The sequence below is a fragment of the Epargyreus clarus genome, unplaced genomic scaffold (assembly GCF_041222505.1).
Source record: "Epargyreus clarus isolate Ecla_fem2 unplaced genomic scaffold, WU_Ecla_fem_2.2 ptg000007l, whole genome shotgun sequence".
Lineage (NCBI taxonomy): Eukaryota > Metazoa > Arthropoda > Insecta > Lepidoptera > Hesperiidae > Epargyreus > Epargyreus clarus.
In genome coordinates, this window is record NW_027332215.1 from 26,032,750 (window position 1) to 26,051,790 (window position 19,041).

Here is a 19,041-nt window from a genome sequence, read left to right on the forward strand (position 1 = left end):
CCGAGATCGTTTGCCGAGTAGTGGAAGAAGTACCGGCTTCAATCTCCGGTCAGACAAACATAGTATTAAAATTAATTAAAATTACTGCTCTGCTTGTCCTCTTCGCAAAGATTCTTTGAGTCATAATTCAAATAGAGCTGTGGATATAAAAAGTATTTACCAGTTCAGTAGGATTTTTTTCTAAGTGTCCTACAGTATTAGGCGATGCATTATATAAATGTATTGTTTATATAATGTCCAAAATCCAAGTTAACAAGGCACTGGACAAACAACGTAAAGCTAATATTCGCCAACATGCAAATCCTTTCTACATTATTTTGACAATATTCTTAAAAGAGTAAAATTAAAGTGCCATACCCACTTTTAATCAGACACTTGACGGAAACCTGTACATGTTTTGAACTTTTCAACTAATTTTCATATCGCAAGTTTGGATTATTTTACAAGGATAATATTTTGCAAGACAGTAACGAGAGATATATTGACAGTTGAGGTATTTGATTCATATATTTTCAGTGAAAGTGTATTTTCAGTGAACCTTTCAATGTTTGCAGACTTACCGATTTGATGTGGTGTACAAGAAAAAAGTAACATAGAGTCATAATTATTATTAAGCGGAATATCTGCCCAGACAAAACAATAACTATAGCTAGTTCCTCTGTCGCACTTTAGTCATACAGCGTTAAGTACATACATTATATAAAAGTTTACTATACATTAAAGTATAATGAACTGGGAAGGTTTCGCGTCAAAAGAGATTGATGTGCCGATAATATGAAGCGTCAACGGAAATTGGTCTATAAAGAAACATCTGCCAAGTAACGACGCAAGCTTCCTCCATCACAATACACCCCATACCACAACCTCACCTTCCCCCGAGTTTAATACTTATAGGATAATATATTATTACTATATACATTTAGTCAAGTGGAGTGATAGATCTAGGGACGACTACGTTATTACTTGCTCTGAATAATCTGATTTTTCAAAGACGCACATAGCGTATTAGAAAAATAATTATCACTTGCTTAAACGGTGAAGGAAAACATCATGAGGAATCTTAAAAAAAAATCAAAGATACGTGAAACCTACCTATACGCGTAGGCCTTCTCTTTCTGAGAGATAGGTATTTATATCAGTAATAGCTATCATTATTTTCATTTTATCAGAATAATGTGGACTTTTTTACAAGTTTTTTTATTGATAGATAATTCCATAAAATTGCCGTTAACCATTGCTCAACATTTTCCTTGTTCCCGAAAGGCTGGATTAATTTTTAATAATTGGTACTAAAAAATAAATCCAGATATCGAAATAATAAGCTAACAAAGCAATCTCTGATTTCGGAAAAGAAAATGCATTCTAATATAAAACATTGAAAGGTCAAGATAACTTTGCCAGAATGATACTCGTTAATGACAAGTTGACTTGTTAAAGACAGACACCCTTTGATCCCTTAGTCGCCAAGCTCTTTCAGCGCACGAGGAGTGAGGTATAGCCATATACTAGCCAGAGCCTCTCGAGCTTTTAGTGGACTTTACTGTTGTTTTAAAATTAATACACTGCAATATAATTTAAGATTTTTTTTTCCATTTTATAAGAGTGACGTTCCAATCACTTTTTACGTTCGAGGTACGTGCGTCTTACGTAGTCTTATGTACTTAGAGATCGAGTACGTTCTCATTTTTACTGCTGTATACCTACAATAACCATTATTTTATATATCATGTTTATATAGCACCAATTAAACACGTAATTACTTAAGTAAATTTATTCTCAGCACAAATAAAGTAATATAATAAAAGCATCTCAACAAAGTTTTCAACAAACAACCAGTACAGATTTTATACGTAGAGAAAATTACACCGTATTTACAAGAGATCTTGGGCGTCGCGACCTACTCTCGAAGCCTTTGGTAAGGCTTCCGCCGGGCCTTGGGAGTTTAGCGACATGGAAACCATACGAACAATGCTCTCGACAACAAAGCGGAGCCGCGGTCGTGGTCGCCGCTCGCCGACCATTAACTTGATTGCCCGCGGGATTCTGTCGCTAATACTAAAATATATTCTTGAAACTTGAGAACTTGGCGTTATTTTTTGTTTTTAATTACGGAAGTGACGCTTGTAACCGCTGCATTTTCATCTGGTTTGCCGGCTGTTAGATACTGGTTAATAATTTCGCAAATACTAACTCGTAACCTATTCTCTTAAATTGATCTCTGTTTGTCTCTACAAAATCTAGGTAGAACAGCAATGCAGCTATTTGGAACTAACATTCCACGGCAAATACTAATCAAAGGCCTCTAAAGCACAATTAGGTATAGCGTTGGTGTCATAACACACACAAATATACCAACTGTCTACCTTCTCGTGTTACTATAATAAGAGTGAAACTAAAATAAATCGAGACAAGTTCACAGCCACTGCGGTCGGCCGCAAGATACTTTATAGACTTGCTGAAAATACCACTGCGAATGAACCGACCTAGTTATCTATTTCGGAACAAAGCTAAAATATCATCGCTTGCACTTAAACATTTTCAATTTAAATCCTGTAATGATATTGACGAAACAAATCATCTTATGCACCCAGCCAAATGTTTTTAAACGTAATATATATAAGATAATTATTAAATTAACTTGAACCTATTAAGAAAAGACAATTTTTTAAACTCTATACATAAATAATTATAAGATACTTGTAACGAAGCTCTTTTTTATTACATAAAAATACTTAATTTTATTTGTTCTCCAATGTAATTGAATAGTCGAAAAGGTATGTAATAATTAAAAACTTGCATAAAATGTTAATGTTGCCTGTAGTCACTGGCAACCATAATTTTTCCATTAACCTTTTGAAAGTTTTACTGTCCACACCGTGTAAACACTTCAATGTTTTCATGTTACGAAACTATGATATTAAATCAATTTATTAATAAAATTGTTGCATCTACTTAATTGCGTCATACAACAACATTAAAGCTAACACATATTGCAGGAATATATTGAATAGCCAATAAAAGCCATTTTTACCATGATTTGACAGTATATCCGAAATAAAACGATCACTGAATGATTTTTAGTCAGCAGTATAACGGAAGCCTTACCCCTAAACCCTCGGGATTTGATCATCAAATTTACCATGGAATTCCTTATAATAATATGACGTAGATGAATACTATACCTATATATATTTTTTGAAAACGTATGCCTTAAAAAGGTCACATATACGAAAGCTTGTATTATTATAACACCATGACACACCTCTATCTGATACGTCTCGATCACTTTCATTCATTCAGCATAGCCAAAGTATTCATCCACACGTCCGTTCATACGCCGATCGGACGAGAATAACAAACGATATCTGTATAGGAGATATAATAAACAAATTATAAAACACTCAACGCCGCTGCTATAATTTTTTAGAACAGGTTGCACAACAACGCACTCATTACTGACTCGAGCTTGATAGTTATTTATTTAGTATTTTTAAATGGGCAATAGATCTTAAAACGTTAAAAAATATATCGTCTGAAATTAACTGCTTACTTGAAAAAATGATTAAATGTACTCTTAATTTCATTCTCTATTTTAATAATCACATTTCAAGCCTAAACGATTTCTTTTATATTTATTATGGCATAATTAATATTCAAGTATTCACTAAAATTAATTCGTTACAAAATGATAAAAACATAGTTATGGTCGATTGCTGCAATAAAACTGATATGTTAATGTCTGTTTATAATATACTCGGATGATAATATTCTTTGAGAAGATGCGTTGTTAAAATGTATTTTGTTTCGCCTGTTTAGCAGTAAGCAGGTTATGATCTGTGGCTACTTTTTATGTTTATTTTATTGAAAATAACTACATTATTTACGTAAATGTTTGTACTTTAACTTTTATGTAAAATTGCGTTGAAATAACCGTAAACTTGAGTTATGCGTATTTATTAAAATATTTAATTTGTTGAGCCTTCATTATTTACTCAAACAAACTTGGCGAGTAAACAAACATTTCAAAAACACACAATTATTAAAGAAAAATAAGAACCAAAAACGTGACGAAGAGTAAAAGGCAATCTTAATACTCAACTTCAACACGTAGGAAACGTGCTCAAAAATATATAAGGGAAAGTTAATAACTTAAATAAAAACAAAACAACAAGAAAATAAAGCACTTACATAACGAATATGAACATTAATGTATGGTAACTTGCTCATTTGAGGTAAGTTAATAGCATTAGCAGTTGCGTGCTGGAATTATGGATAAGCGCATGAGGTATATTGGAATTAGCTTAATAGAATCACTGTTATGAGTGGCGCAGGCTGCAGTCACTGTCAGCGCACCACGCCGGCTCCCCGGCTCCACGGGCTCGTATATTACATGTGATAGAATGTATTGTGCCGTAGGAACATAATGCCATTAGTGTAGTCTTGTTAGCGGTGTTCTTGTACTTCAGTTGGAACTTATGTCAGCGAATTTTCCGCCTAATGTACCGAACAAAAAGTTTATCAAGCGGCTACAAAAGAAGCGAGAAAACAGGTGATAGCTTATTTCCAGATAGAAATAGTTCGTGGTGAAATGTATTAGGAGACACAGACGTTTATAATTATTATACTTTATTCTGTATATCGATTATAAGTCAACTGGTATAAGAGTCATTAAAAATATTTCTACGTTTGAGGACGACGTCGTAACCGAGCTCGGATGTTCTAATCGAAAGCAAAATAATTGTAACAACAAACCATAGTAATTGGATTGCAGAATTCCACCAAATTAAAGTGCGTACAGTTGGACTTTTTTACGGATATCGTGCATGCGTGTCAAAAACTTTTGAAATGGCGTGATTTCGTGTAAAGCAAACAAAGCTGAAAAATAAAGTGAAGTATTTGCAATAGTAACATAATGTTTTTGTGATGCATAATATTTTATTGCAACACCTACCAATTGTTAGACTTTCGTCTGTTATTAGTAATTATCCTGTTGACAATAATCCTCAATAATAATGGAAGCCTCTAACTCATAGAGGAAATATATATACGTAGGTAGATTGATATGTGAAACGGCAGTGAAAATGCTTTCCGCTCGACGAGGCCTTCGGCCGGCGTCAGATGACGTCCGGAGCTGTCACTCGTGTCACAACGCGCGCCGTCGTAAGCGCATCTATTATTGTTATCCATGCCCACATTACGTTTGGCGTTCCCACCTATTATTAGACCAACCTTATTTTAGAGGCAGGCGGTGTTAGTGAATGTGCCGTACCTGTTTTTCTGTTTTTTAACTTTTGTGCACATCCTAACTGTTTAACGGAAACCTCTCTGTGAATTATAGACGCGGCTTGAAATTCTCCTTTACAAATGTAAGCTAGCATACACAAGCGTTTAAATCAAAATTTCCGTCAATTGTGGGCTCGGTTCAAAACGTAAACACGCCCGAAAACAATAAACAGGTTTCTTACATCGCTACAAAGTTGCATGAACCGAATGTGAAGAAATGTCCGGTGGCCAACTTTACTGAAATATCTCTTGGTGACCCTGAGTAGGCACGTACGTTATTTACTAAATAAAAGTAAGCAAGGAAGTGCGGCGTAAACAATACGAAGTAGATTGTTTCTAGCATTCCCTCGATTCTGACGACCGCCGCGGTAGTTACGCTACAATGCAAATGATTTATTTTTGAAGTTTTGTAGCAGTAAATAAATCGGGAGTGTATCGGCCGAAGCATTGCACTCGCCGACTGCCGCTCCCAGCAGAGCGCCCGCCCGATAAATCAGTTCACTGCAAATGCTCAACGAATTTATATTTGGATGAAGAATTTCAGCGTATTCGCTGTGTAGCTTCGCAACACCAAGACTTTAGTGCCGGTGCAAAGGTGTCTACAGTAATACACTTATTGAAGTGTATTTTCGTCCGCCTAAAGTTAATTTGTTTTTTGCTTTCTAATCTTAGGTTTAATTATAGTATTCATTACTTTTATGCAATGTTTACTATGTAAACGAGTAAAATATACATGATACTGTGTTTTTTCTTATAAAAAAGGACCTATAAGACGTTAGACGTCCAATGTTAAGGACGTAATACGTAGCTAAGTGGATAACGGCCACTGAGATAATCGCTTATAATGGGACGCAATTTTATTCAGATAATTAAGCAAATAGCGATGTCGCACTCACCCAAGTACTGAGAGGCGTCGAGTGCTTTCGGGCCCATATTAAAGCACGTTCACCATCTTCACTGAAGTTCCGAGTTTTCGGGTATCCTCGATGAACGAGCCGAACACTAATTAAACACGCAACTTGTATCGCGATTGTTAGCGACAAGTAATGATAATTATAGTTTAATATTCATGCATACAAACGTAATTATAATGAAAGATGTATTAACGTGTTACACTTTCATACAGTGTTTTCATTTAATGATAAGTCCAATATTTTGTTGTTTAAGCAAATGTGAATCAACCACATCATATTATTGAGTTGTAGCACATAAAAGGTGTCCTAAGTACTTATTGGTAAAGTCTACCACAATCTTATCACCAAAATCAACGTTATAAAAATTGATTAGGTAAATTAATCATTACGCCCTTTCAAATATTATTTAAATTAAATAACTTCAATAATGATGAAGTAATAAGTGATATAGGTAGTTGTGTATTCAATAGCAGCAATTAAATGATGTACGAAAATACTGTTAGACGAGACTTAACTTTACTTACTTCATTGATTTCGTTAATGTCCCCTGTGGACATGTATCGAGTTTAGATAAGTAGGACTTTATATTCATTTCCGAGCGGCAGGACGTGAGCTTTTCCATATATTTGTTGCCAGCTCCGGCCGGAAAGCTTTCCGATTTCCGATAGTCACGTAGCGTTCTACTCCGTGATTTTTTTATTGAACTATAGATCGAATTCAAATAGACGCTTTCGCCCGCAGTTCGCTACTCTCATAATAGATACATAGTCTTATTTGTATTGAAATGTTTACTCTCGCAAACAAATTTTCAGAAGGCCTACTGGACAATTGTACTAGAAATAATAAAATCAACTAGCACATTCTTACACACTCAAACACTTAACACACTTCAAATTTCGACTGAGAACGAGTTATCGACTAGCGAATAAGATTATCATTAAAATATTGATTATTAAATATTAATGTTCTTTATATGCAACACCTACTTCGCTACCAAATACTCGTTGCTCGGTTGTTATCAATATACCTACCATTTATTATAGAAACCGAAACAGACTATACTCGTCGTCGGGAATCTGTCAACGTGTGGTTGGGGGCAGAAACAAGTTAACGCCCAGTTGATATGACAAATAAGTATAATATAATAGTATAGTCTGTAACGGCATTCAGGAATTAAGTTAATCAACGTGGCACCGGTATCTAAGTGAGTACAATTTGAAGTTTGAAGGATGTTTGCTGGAGTGTTTCGTATAACCGTGTTGTTTTTGGTTGCAGGTCGCTGCCGAAACTTTGCAATCAGGACGAGGAACAGGGCCGGCCGCCCCAGGGCGGTGTGGTGACGTTCGAGCCGATCCATCACGACCACGATTTCTGCGAAAGAGTAGTGATCAATGTGAGTACCCTTAAACCATTATTTACTAGTTCACTTGCGATAATCAGTTTTATAGGTTCATCAATACACTTAGACGGTAGCTTCTGTCAGATGACTGAAAGAAAGTCATAATACGAGTAATTAAACGTTTATTATAATTGTAATGATAGGTAACATATAATGTAACACGTGTATATGTTATATCTGCACAAACACTTCGATAGATTAAATTTGAAGACTTAAATGGTTGAAGAAATTTTTTTTGACTTAACCTTTGAAATATTAACGTATTTTCGACCAATTTCAGAAGGTATGTTTCAGTTACAATTAATTCGAAATTATTCACCAAAACAGTTTCCTAAAAGAAGGTAAAAGCTATACCCCGAATATCCCGAAAACCTACACTTTATAATAATTAATAAGGAATCGTTTGATACAGTTATAACACAATTCTTAATAAAATAAAAAAGAGTATGTCTTTCTGACTAGCACTAATGCTACATATATTTTATTTATAATCTGTTAGGTCACGCTTTGCTAGCGAGGGTCGAGTAAGTCACTTAACTTGACACGTTCCGAAGAACGGGAATGGATTTGCGTCCACTTTCCAAGAACACTTGTTACAACAGAAATAAAGAATCCAATATCTTTACAGTATGTATATATCAAACTTATATAAAAGAGCAATAAGGGCAATATATAGTCTGCGGCGTGGTGAGTCCCTGAGAGAACTTTTTCCCACTATTAATATATTGACGGTACATAGTCAGTACATCTATGAAAATATAATGTATGTAAGAAAACACACTGATATGTTTGAAAAAAATAGTATCCACCATAAACTTAGAACCATACTAGAAATATAAATAAACTATCAATAATTAAATACAGATTATGTTAGGTGGGTAATTTTTCATGGTATTCGCTACTACAATAAAATACTCGACCGCATCTTGAATGTCATAGAAAAAAGTTTAAACTTGTCATAAAAAAAAACGTTATGTAAAAGAGCGTAAAAGTGCTCTGTAAAGAACCTATTTTGAATAAAAAAAAATGGATTTGATTTAAAAAGTAAAAGCAATCTATCTGATATGAGCTGAGCAAGGGTGCCAGACCCTTGATCTGAATAACTCCATATACAATATTTTCTGCCTGATAACAGTATCTGCTGTGGTCTGGTTTAAAGTATGTCGTAAAAGCACATTGACTTACTAGCTTGCTGTTTCCTTTAATCAAGGAAGTAATTATTTAACTACTCGGGGACTTTAATCTGTGTATCATCAGTTGTGATCATTGTGTTCTTGTTGCTTCAGAGCGTTGTAGCTTTAATACGGGGAATAATTATGAAGAAGAATAAATAATGTTTTTATTAAGTTTGTTACTTTCGCTTTCGAATGAAATTGAATAACCCGTCATCCAGCAAACCAACTGGTTTCAATCATAGTTTGAGCTATATACGACTTTTGAGTGGGTTTCGCGCAAAACTAGTAAATGTGCTAGGAAAGTTATGCAATTTATTAGCATAATTTAGTGATCGCAGTGAATGTAATTCCAGGGTCTGACCTATTTATTGGCGCGCTAAGACATGTATTAGAAACAGCTGTGTTTAGCTCGTTACCGATCTCGTGGAGTTGAAACGTTACATTTGAAAAGAAAGCATATTTGACACTTATTGAATGAATACAAAACTGTATTTCTTACAATGGATGGGCAATGTACGCATTTTCTTTCAAAACAAACATATTTCATGAATCATTTTACAGTTGTCCTAAAAGGATTTGGTTTCATTAAATACAAACACATCAAATAAGTAAAAAAAATAATTAACGAATTGTAACAATATTTTAACTGTAGTGCTTCTGATTGAAACATTTTTTTTATATCGGAAACCACGTTTATAGGTAACTTCCCAGTTCAAACAGCAGTATAATAACTATACAAGTAACAATTGTTTACATGAACTCCTATATCGCTTACAACTGACCGTGAAAGTAATTAAAACGAGTTGACAGACGCTAAATTATTACATTTCCGATGTCACTTAGCTCTTCGTTGTGATGCAAATAGCTTAACCGGATATCGTATATCCGGTTATTGACACTGCGTGGTTGTAAACAATATTTGAGACATGTACTCACACTTTTATGCTTATAAATTTATCTAACGAAAAATACTTTAGTAATGTTATTTGAAATTTTAACATTACAGTTTGAGCCAAAGGAAAACTGTTAAACTATAGTTCACTAAAATATTTGAACATTTGCGTGATGTTTTTTTTTAATACTGACTTGTAATTTTCGTAATTATAACGTATGAAAAAAAATGTTTGTGACATTGTGTAAGCTTTTAAAAAACCTTGGCATTCAGGTTCGTGCATTCCGCAACGTAACATTAGTATAAAATTTACCCTTATCATAATAACAAACCATTTAGTAAATGACAACCTTGCAAAAATTGCATAGAGAATTGTGTACGAAGCTATTGTCTAAATAGCATATTGCAATAATATACAGGTACTGGATTTTAATTGTGATTTAAATAAACATTACTATGTAAATTTCTCAGCTTACCAAGGTTACTAAGCTGCATTACCTACATGTAACAACCTACTACTGGCTTACAACTAAAAAATATTATAAAGCTATCAAGCCATTTGGGTTCTAAGGCGTGCCAAGAATGATACATATGTACGTGTGTTTATATGTTTGTACATATGTACGTACTTAAAAACAAAAACGTAACGAAATTATTTATATACCTACCTAGTTAGTTAGTCTTGTGCTTTCTTGGTCACTGAAAACTCAGGATTCTAGCTATTATTAATAACGAAGTTACATGGGGTCGAAAATGTTAATGTTATTGTAGCTTATGTTAGACTTGGCGTCTGCGCCGTGCCTCCAGATAAGCCGTCACGACTTCACGACACGACTTTTATAATTTACACGACGATATTTAGCTGTTGGTCTGTTAACCATCAAAAGAGTTCTATATGAATAAATTTTAATTAAATAAGATTTTATATAAAAACGTACTAGTAGATATTACTATTTCTTTTCGTAAGGGAGCCTGCTTATCTATATTATCATTGTGTACAGCAAGATTTAGTAGCGTGTTCTATAATAAATGTTTGAAATCCCGATCGTCGTTAGCCCGATAACAATCGATCCGCAGATAATAGGCGAGCGCTAGCTAACAGAGGCCATAAATTACTGAGATTAAGCTTCTGTTTCTATGTTGCCGATACACGAGCAGCGAGCGGCGATAAACATTCACCATGTAATTTGTGGCATTGATAAGTATAGTAGAAGCTTTATCATGTAAAGGTTCCCAGACATTTGCATCACACGACAACTAATTACGCGACCGATTCTACATAATGCGAGGGAGCCTTCTGTGTTACCGAAGTAGCGAGCCTTTTTTAAAAAGTATGCAGAATGGTTCATAGCATTGAGGTCGGCTTTCGATGCTTTGTATCCCTTAAGACTGAGTTCGAATTTCTGGTATAAATAAATAACTTTGATGGATGTCTCTCAAACCCAATCGTCGCAGTGCCACCCGGTAGAACCATTAAAGTTTACTTTTTGTTATTTTTTTTGTATCTTTGTAGATTACTTGATCTATCATAATTCATAATTCATAATACTTTATTTGCATAGAATAAGGTTAACAAAGGTCTTATAGTTACAAATTTTCTCTCATTCTGCCGGGTCGGCGTGCAAATTATTATCGTTATTCGGTCGCCGATTACTAGCTCAATGTGAAACAAGTCCTTATGTTTCTTCATCAGCAAACACTAGTGCTAATTAATCAAACGTGGTTCTAGTGGTGGAATCGATCAACGGCCTATTAGTTATCTATTGATCTTGTTATGTTTCTCGATCCCCGCCTTATTGCTTTCTTTTCCTCGTCTTATGTTGAGTCGTTCATATTTGCGACTATTTGGGAATAACAAAGGTGGCAGTACGTCCTAGTTCGACTCCGAATGAACCACGACTACACCTATTGTCTGCCTTCTAACAGCAATATTAATAATCGCTGTTGTGGTATGCTTTAAAAGTTGTGGATAGATCCAGCCCGCAAATGGCATTGCATCTTAATCACAGATGTAGCCGACGTTCAAATTCAAATTAACCATGAGTGAGCACTTCATAGACTGCATGCTGCTAAGCTACAATATGTATTTCAAAATGTTAACATGTCATTATTGACAGTTTTGTCACGGACCTTGTCTTCAGTATTACATCAGCAGACATAAGAGAAAAGGATACATAATATATCTTATATTTTACGACACCCATAGCTCGAGTTCTTTATAAACAGTTTTACTAAAACTGAACGTTAAACCAAACATAAGTACTCAATGAAACCCAAACAATCGAGTTAGCGCACTAACGAGGTAGTAAATAGCGGTAATTAAGTGCAATTGTCTGTGAACGAGGTGTTTACCGACACACGATCGCTTGCAGCCGGTTAGCGGCATCGAGCTGCTAATGTGTAGAGTAGGTAAGTATAGTCCGCGTAAAACTGCTAGTCCGCTCTGAATATAGAAATAAATCGCGTCGCCATACAATTTGTTATGCAGAGCAACAACTTCAGAGCAGACTAGCAGTTTGGCGCAGACTATACTTGTGCAATTTTCACACGTTACAAGTCTTTAAAGTGACCGACCGTCGTGGCGCTCTAAATTCGTAAACTACAATGACGAATTAAAATCATACGAATAGTTAGAACTCTTCTTGGTTCGACTCCGACGACACCACCACCGCCGTACCTATTTCTTCTTAATGCCAGTGTTGAGCGCGAATGTGTTCTGTTTTGAAGGCAGTAACCACTTATCAGGTGAATAGCATCTACTGAACCTAGACAGATATTCAAATTAATTTTATGCAGGTACAACATATTACAAAAATGTCTTCGACGACTGTCGATCGTGTAAAAACTCTTTTAACTATATGTAAAACAATACGTAACTGAACACACCTAAGCTAAACTAGTGGTCTAAGATCCCGATATAATATGTTTATATTTTTTTTAGACAACCCATTTGCAATATAATTATCGACATATTTAATTCGACTTAAAATACTTTTCATCCATTAACCAGCTCGGTGAAGGTCGTCTTATATCGGGATCTTCTACTATAGATATGGATGTTAGAAGTACCTTGAAACAAAGGAACAATAAAATAAAAGAAAGTATCGTTTTCTTTCGTTCAAAGATCAAATGGAAGAAAATTTCATAAAGTTGTGTTGCGGCAAACAATAGAAACTAAGAAGAAGAAACTGCTATTAACTTACAAGAAAACTTTAGATTAAAAAGGAGACCACGCACACTGCTCATACTCAATTAAATGTTAACAAAAAGCCAAACTTTTCATCTTACTTTTTGCTTAGTTGTATTGAAAATATAATGGAATCTTGGTAGATTCCGAGAATATTTCATTTTAATATACATACACATCTGTCTAATAACAACAAAGATTTTAAATATTATAATACAATTTAGCGGCCTTGTGTGATGTTCGAAAAAGATAAACAAACTAAGTACAGTTTTACTACGCGGTAACTAGGTGATACTTAGTCTTTTGGTTATTTGCAAGGGCTATATTGCACAAAATAGACATTAGGAAAAGTCAACAACAAACTAACCTGCAGCAATTAAACTCTATAGAATAATCAACACTTACTTCTAAATGCGATGGAGATAAATGAAATCAGCAACAAACTCGGCTGTTAGCACAGTTTTCGTAGTTTCCGAACACCTTTCTCCGCTAACTTAATAATGTACGCTCTGGGCAACTCTGGCGAACTTCGCTTCGAAGCCGAGATCAAGTTAATTATTCAGTTGATTCAATGTGGACGCATATTTCCTAGTCCAAATATATTTGCGCTACATTCAGGCTACTTTTGTTAAACAGAGGAATTGTAAATTTATGTATTTTTTGTAGAAGTACGATGAAATTAAACTAGTGATTCTTGAGCTAGGCAGATCAACATACAGTTTTATTATTTGTAACAATAATATACAGCTCATGTTTGTAAATATGTATTAAAATGATACCAGTCACATTTTCACTTTTACCTACTCGCAAGTACGAACACTTGGTCCTAACGTAGAACGCCGAACATATGTCGGATAGTGCGAACATCCAGTTACTATATAAACACCAGCATCATCGTACAAAGAGAACGCAAAGATAGAAACGCCTTTGATGTTTCAATTGTAGATAGTTGAATAAACTATTTAGAGCTCATAGATTTGGTCGATGAGGGCTTTTAGTATTAAACTATCTTACGCTATGCGTTACTATTATCGGTACTAAATATAACACGTAAACAGGCGAACTAATTCATTACTAGGTGCAAGTAATATTACAGGAGCTTTTTGCCAGCAAATTCATTCACGTTACGTTGCATATTGCATGATATATTTGAATATTACCTACGTGACTTTAAAATATACCTGTACACAGCTGGTACAGATATAGAATTGCAACGCAATCATTATGAAAAAATAAGTAATACCTTGTGAAATAATGTTATATTTATATTTATGAAAATAATTCTTTTGAATGTTGGAATTAAAATTAACAGTCATGTCGCAAGCCAGTCAAATATAAAACCAAAACAGAAAAACAAACAAAATAAAGTTGTATACGTTGTATTGTTTTATAGTGTTTTTTTTTATTACTAAATATAGAGCTCCTTTCGTGACTGAAATAACCCAAGAACTTCAGACGAATGTTTTTTTTCCGGTCTGAGTGAAGTGAAGATATGTTTAACTATGAATCGCCGCAAACGCAAACCACTTCAAACTCTAATATCGTGCAAAATAAATTAAAACTCAATTGACACTGTTACTTAGTAACGGAATTTGTGCTGTTAATTCTCATTTAAATTTAGAATCTGCGGCGTGCCTCACGTCGTTTCAAATAAACATCGTGTGACACAAAGCGAGCGTTGGAGTGTGGACGAGAAAAGAAGACCTTAAAGAGGCTGCCTAAAAATACTGGCGCAGAAATAGCTGAACTTGCATATTTAGCGAGCTAGGTAAACACGCGGGAGGTCGCCGCTCGTCACGGCTTCGTATCGGAAACGTGGACGCAAAATATCTTTATCATAATGCTAGCTATCTTAATAACAATGTCGAAATAAACGGCCGGTCGTGAATGCTTTAAGCCAGCTTTGTGATTTCATTCATTAGTGAATGGTTGAAATAAATAACAGTGTGTAAATGACGAAAGGCTAGCTATCGAGCCATTTAAAATATATATACATATATATTAGCCAATCAATGTAATAACTATATGAAATTTATTGCTCTCAAATTTACTTAACCCTGTTCAACAACAAATGAATTTCTTTCATAACACAAATATAGTTAGTCGTAAAATTTAGTTAAACAAACAGTTAAAGAGACTTAGTAAAATAAATTAAAGGAATGTCGTTGATGAAATCATAGATCTGTCAAATGCAATAATTTTCATAATTAACTAATACAATATTTCTTATTAGGTACATAACAATAATCTGTAAACATTAAATTATTTCACACTTTACTAACGGAAATGTAACGAAGAAATATTAAAGGCATATTAATTATAACATAACAATGGTAGTTGCTTTGTTCACCTCACTTTAAAATCCCAAACAATAACAAATAATACAGAATGAAAACAAACGAAAATAACTCCAATACTATTCACCTCTTAAAATACAGTAGACATTCTAGACCTTGGATGGATGGTACGCTGATGTAAGAACATTGCATTTAATTTAACAATATTTAGTATAAAGAGATTGTCAATTGTCAATATTTGGTAGATAAAACTTTTATACGTTACATATTAATAATGGGCAATAATAAAGTTACAGCCAGAGAAGTAGCTCAGCATTTACGTATCTACTTACGAGTATATCCTTTTTAAATGATTGCTAAGGATGTTTATTAAAACTGGCTCAAAAACAAAGCAATGGTAGTAACAGTCATGTTAATAAAAATAATCATATTTTTATACAGTGTTGTTATGATCACTTGCATGAATTTGATGTTAGTTACACTTGGGCATTAAATAGCTGTCGCGGCTCCGTCAGAGCTACAAAACATGGTTGCGAAACTAACTATGTAAGCGTGCCGCGCGTCATTCAGTAGTGTTGTAACCAACATTGGCCTATACGTTTGTGTATAATCGCACTTTAACTCACTATCGCGCTCAGAATTGGAAGCTTATCCCAAATTTTATTACAGTATAGTGCAAAAATAATTCATTATAATTAAAATCACTTCATATTTTTCTAGTCACACACAACATACACAATTTTAGTACAGGTGGTTTTATTTCTTGCCAAAGTAACCTCACGCTAAACTAAACATTAATTAAACAAAATGTAAAACGATTATTTTAAAAATCAATATCCGTTACATCACTAACACGTCGCGAATGTTGTAATAAAACATTAAAACCAGGAACAATTCGCGGTCGGGTTTACAGCGTGTGCCGTCGGCGTATTAATTATTAAATCTCTTCATAAAGCGCTCCCGCGCTGCAGTACGCATCTCGCGCCCTTGGTGAACACACAATAAAATGTATTTTTGGAGCAGGCCATTGCCAACCGCGAGGAACAAATGCTGGAAAGAAATACGTACGGTACGGCGGTACCGCGATCGCCTCGTAAATCCGATTCACGCGACGAGACGCATTCGCAACGCCCGTAAACATTCCCGCGCCACAGGAAGCGTAAACACCGGAACCGTGCACTCCCGCCCCGATACCGGGACTTTTCCATTGTACCCAGATCCAGACGAGTTTGTTTACATCTCCCAAAGTTTATTATTGCTACAATTGTGAGGCTGCGTTGACTGAAATAATATAAAACACGTGGGCGACGCCAACGCAGTGCAAAGCAATAATATTTAACGCATATGCAAAGTAAATAAAATTCGACGCTCTATTTATTTACACTGTCATAACTAAATCTGTATTAAACATATTTTGTTCGTAATATTTCATATTTTAATATTAGAATACGAATGAACGAAATGGCGTGTCGTTTCAAAATTTTCTGATTCAGTTGAAAACGGAAGCTGGGAGTCTCTAGCAAATTGACTGTCAATTCGAACGTCAAAGCTAAAAATTCGCCTAAATTTTGCAAAAAACTTATTCTCGGAAAGTACCTATGAACCGGCCGGTGTGTATGAGTGAATTTATTTACCTTGTGGATAATACTGTAATTTAATTGATGTTTATGCATATCACAGACTGTCATATTTATGGAGATGGTTCAAAGCTTAGTTTAGTGGACATAATAACAAAATGCACTTAATACATATCACGGTCACGAACTCCTGTGAACACAAGATATCCTTCTCATTATTTGAATTAACATTTATATGTCCTGCATTACTTCTTCTTAACTATTGTGATAGATTTGTTACTTTACTTTTAAAGGGACAGTGAGGCAGACAAATTCCTAAAGTTTTGGTTCCAGAAGATGAATATAAATTTCTATTCTGGACCTAGGTTATCTAAGTATGTCTACTCATCAGCAGTGAAGCATGAGCAGTCGAAATTTAGAGAATCTTATTTGACCCACACGATTCAAAAATAATAAAAAAATATGAATAAAACATTCAAAAACATGTCTTTTTTAGAAAAAATAAACTACATTTGGAGTTTGTGACTACCTAACAAAGTGAAACTAACGAAAACGAAAAATCAATATACATAGAGTTCATTACGATTGCACCAATCGTAAATCATCTAAAGCCCAGTCCGCTTATATAGACAGTTTGTTATTAATTTTTATAGTCCAATAGTACTATATCCAACGTTTTAAACATAATTGTTGATTTCCTTTCATTTTTAAACGTGCATTTGGCACGTACCCACTCATTAAAAATATCCAGTTGTGTAATTACCGCGTGCCTATCAATCAAAATACATTGTTTCAATCGATTTGACTGTCAATAGAAGCTCACAATTAGATAATTTTATTTGTCAGAGATGTAAGTACTATACCCATAGACCTGTATTTTCTACTATACCTTTACCTACCACTTAAAATATATTTTCCATGCGCTATAAGTCTGTTAAGTTTTCTGAAAGGCCTCTTAATATCCTGTCAGATAAATACAGTTGAAAGGACCCTTGAAGAAACAATTATTAAACATTTCACCTTAGGTAATGCGAAATGACAAGCCCTGATAATTTGAAATCAGTAAAAAAATGATATTACTATTAAAACTACAAAGTGATATATAAAAGTTTCAATTGAAGTATTGCAGACATGGCCCCGAAGATCATAAGGCGAGATATTGAGTTCTTATTGTTTGAAACAACAAGAACTAATCAAAGTTATCTCGTGGAAACTTATAGAACGAGAAACTGTTCAAGATAAATACAAGGAGAATATAGGAATTTCACAAATTAATGTTTAACCACAACGTTATGTCAGGTCTGCCTTGAGCTCCTTCAAGATATTATCCCTCGTATAATGGAACTATAAAAGCCCGAACTATTGTAAATCATAAATCTGCAAAAACTTATTTACCTTTTTATACAAATGAAATCTTCATAAACTATTCAACTTTGTAAATCGGATTACGTGATGTTATTACTCACTAAACCTTATAGAACTAGTGATCTATCTGAAACCAATCGCAGATGCATTGCTATTACCAGAGCATCAAGGTGGTCTCTTTATATGTAAGTCAGGCGGCATTTCAGAAACTCAAAAAGTACTGCACGTTAGATATAGGTGTAGTCGTGGTATCTCCTCGAACTCCTAGATCGAATGTATTCCTGTTCAAACTTTACTAATATAAATATAAATAATGCAGTAATTTAAATAGAGGTAGAAGACGATAGAATCCCTGTCTTCACGAATTCAAAGTAACTTTGAATGAAGTTAGAACAAAATCCGACATATTTTCTTTGGAGTTTACTTTAACTTATACCGCAGTAGTTATTGAAATATTTATCGCCGGCTCTCACGTTCCAGGCGCCCATGTTTTCTCTCTTGCCTTGTAAATCATGTTTAACTGCAGTACTTCGCGCTGTTTCGTTTATTTCAGCTACAATTCTTTCAACGCTCAGGTTCGTATTGGGTTATGTCGCTTTACTAGTTCGGTTTAATTTCGCTGAAATTTCCGCTGAGTGATTCTCAACTGTGTACGTTGGGACCGGTTTTCACGTCAATTTGGAATATTGGAGCTAAGTCCCTATAAAAGCTTGTTTGTACTCTGAATTTCTTGACGTTACGTATAATATTTTTTAAACGCCACCATTGGTGGATTTTATTGTTATCAATGACTCATGTGAATGTAATTTTTTAAAATACATACGTTGTAGTTATTACATTGGGATACAATGACAAGATGCTTTTGTGCTTTATTATTTGTTTTTGGTACGTAAATAATACATTCGTTAAGCATTCAGGACTTTTATTTGAAAATAACATATTTAAACGGAAT

At 34.4% G+C, this 19,041-nt stretch overlaps 1 protein-coding gene across 8 annotated transcripts in view; it reads left to right on the plus strand.

The window, feature by feature from the left end:
* The window catches only part of shaker (potassium voltage-gated channel protein Shaker), a 133,934-nt gene that overhangs the window by 103,515 nt on the left and 11,378 nt on the right, over window positions 1-19,041 (plus strand). For 7 of the 8 annotated variants that reach the window (XM_073075258.1, XM_073075265.1, XM_073075259.1 and 4 more), the window contains one exon: window positions 7,473-7,590. In XM_073075258.1, coding sequence (XP_072931359.1) covers window positions 7,473-7,590 — 118 coding nt within the window. Of the gene's footprint in view, window positions 1-4,349; window positions 4,550-7,472; window positions 7,591-19,041 lie in introns of those variants that run through there. The other variant, XM_073075263.1, reaches the window with a different exon arrangement.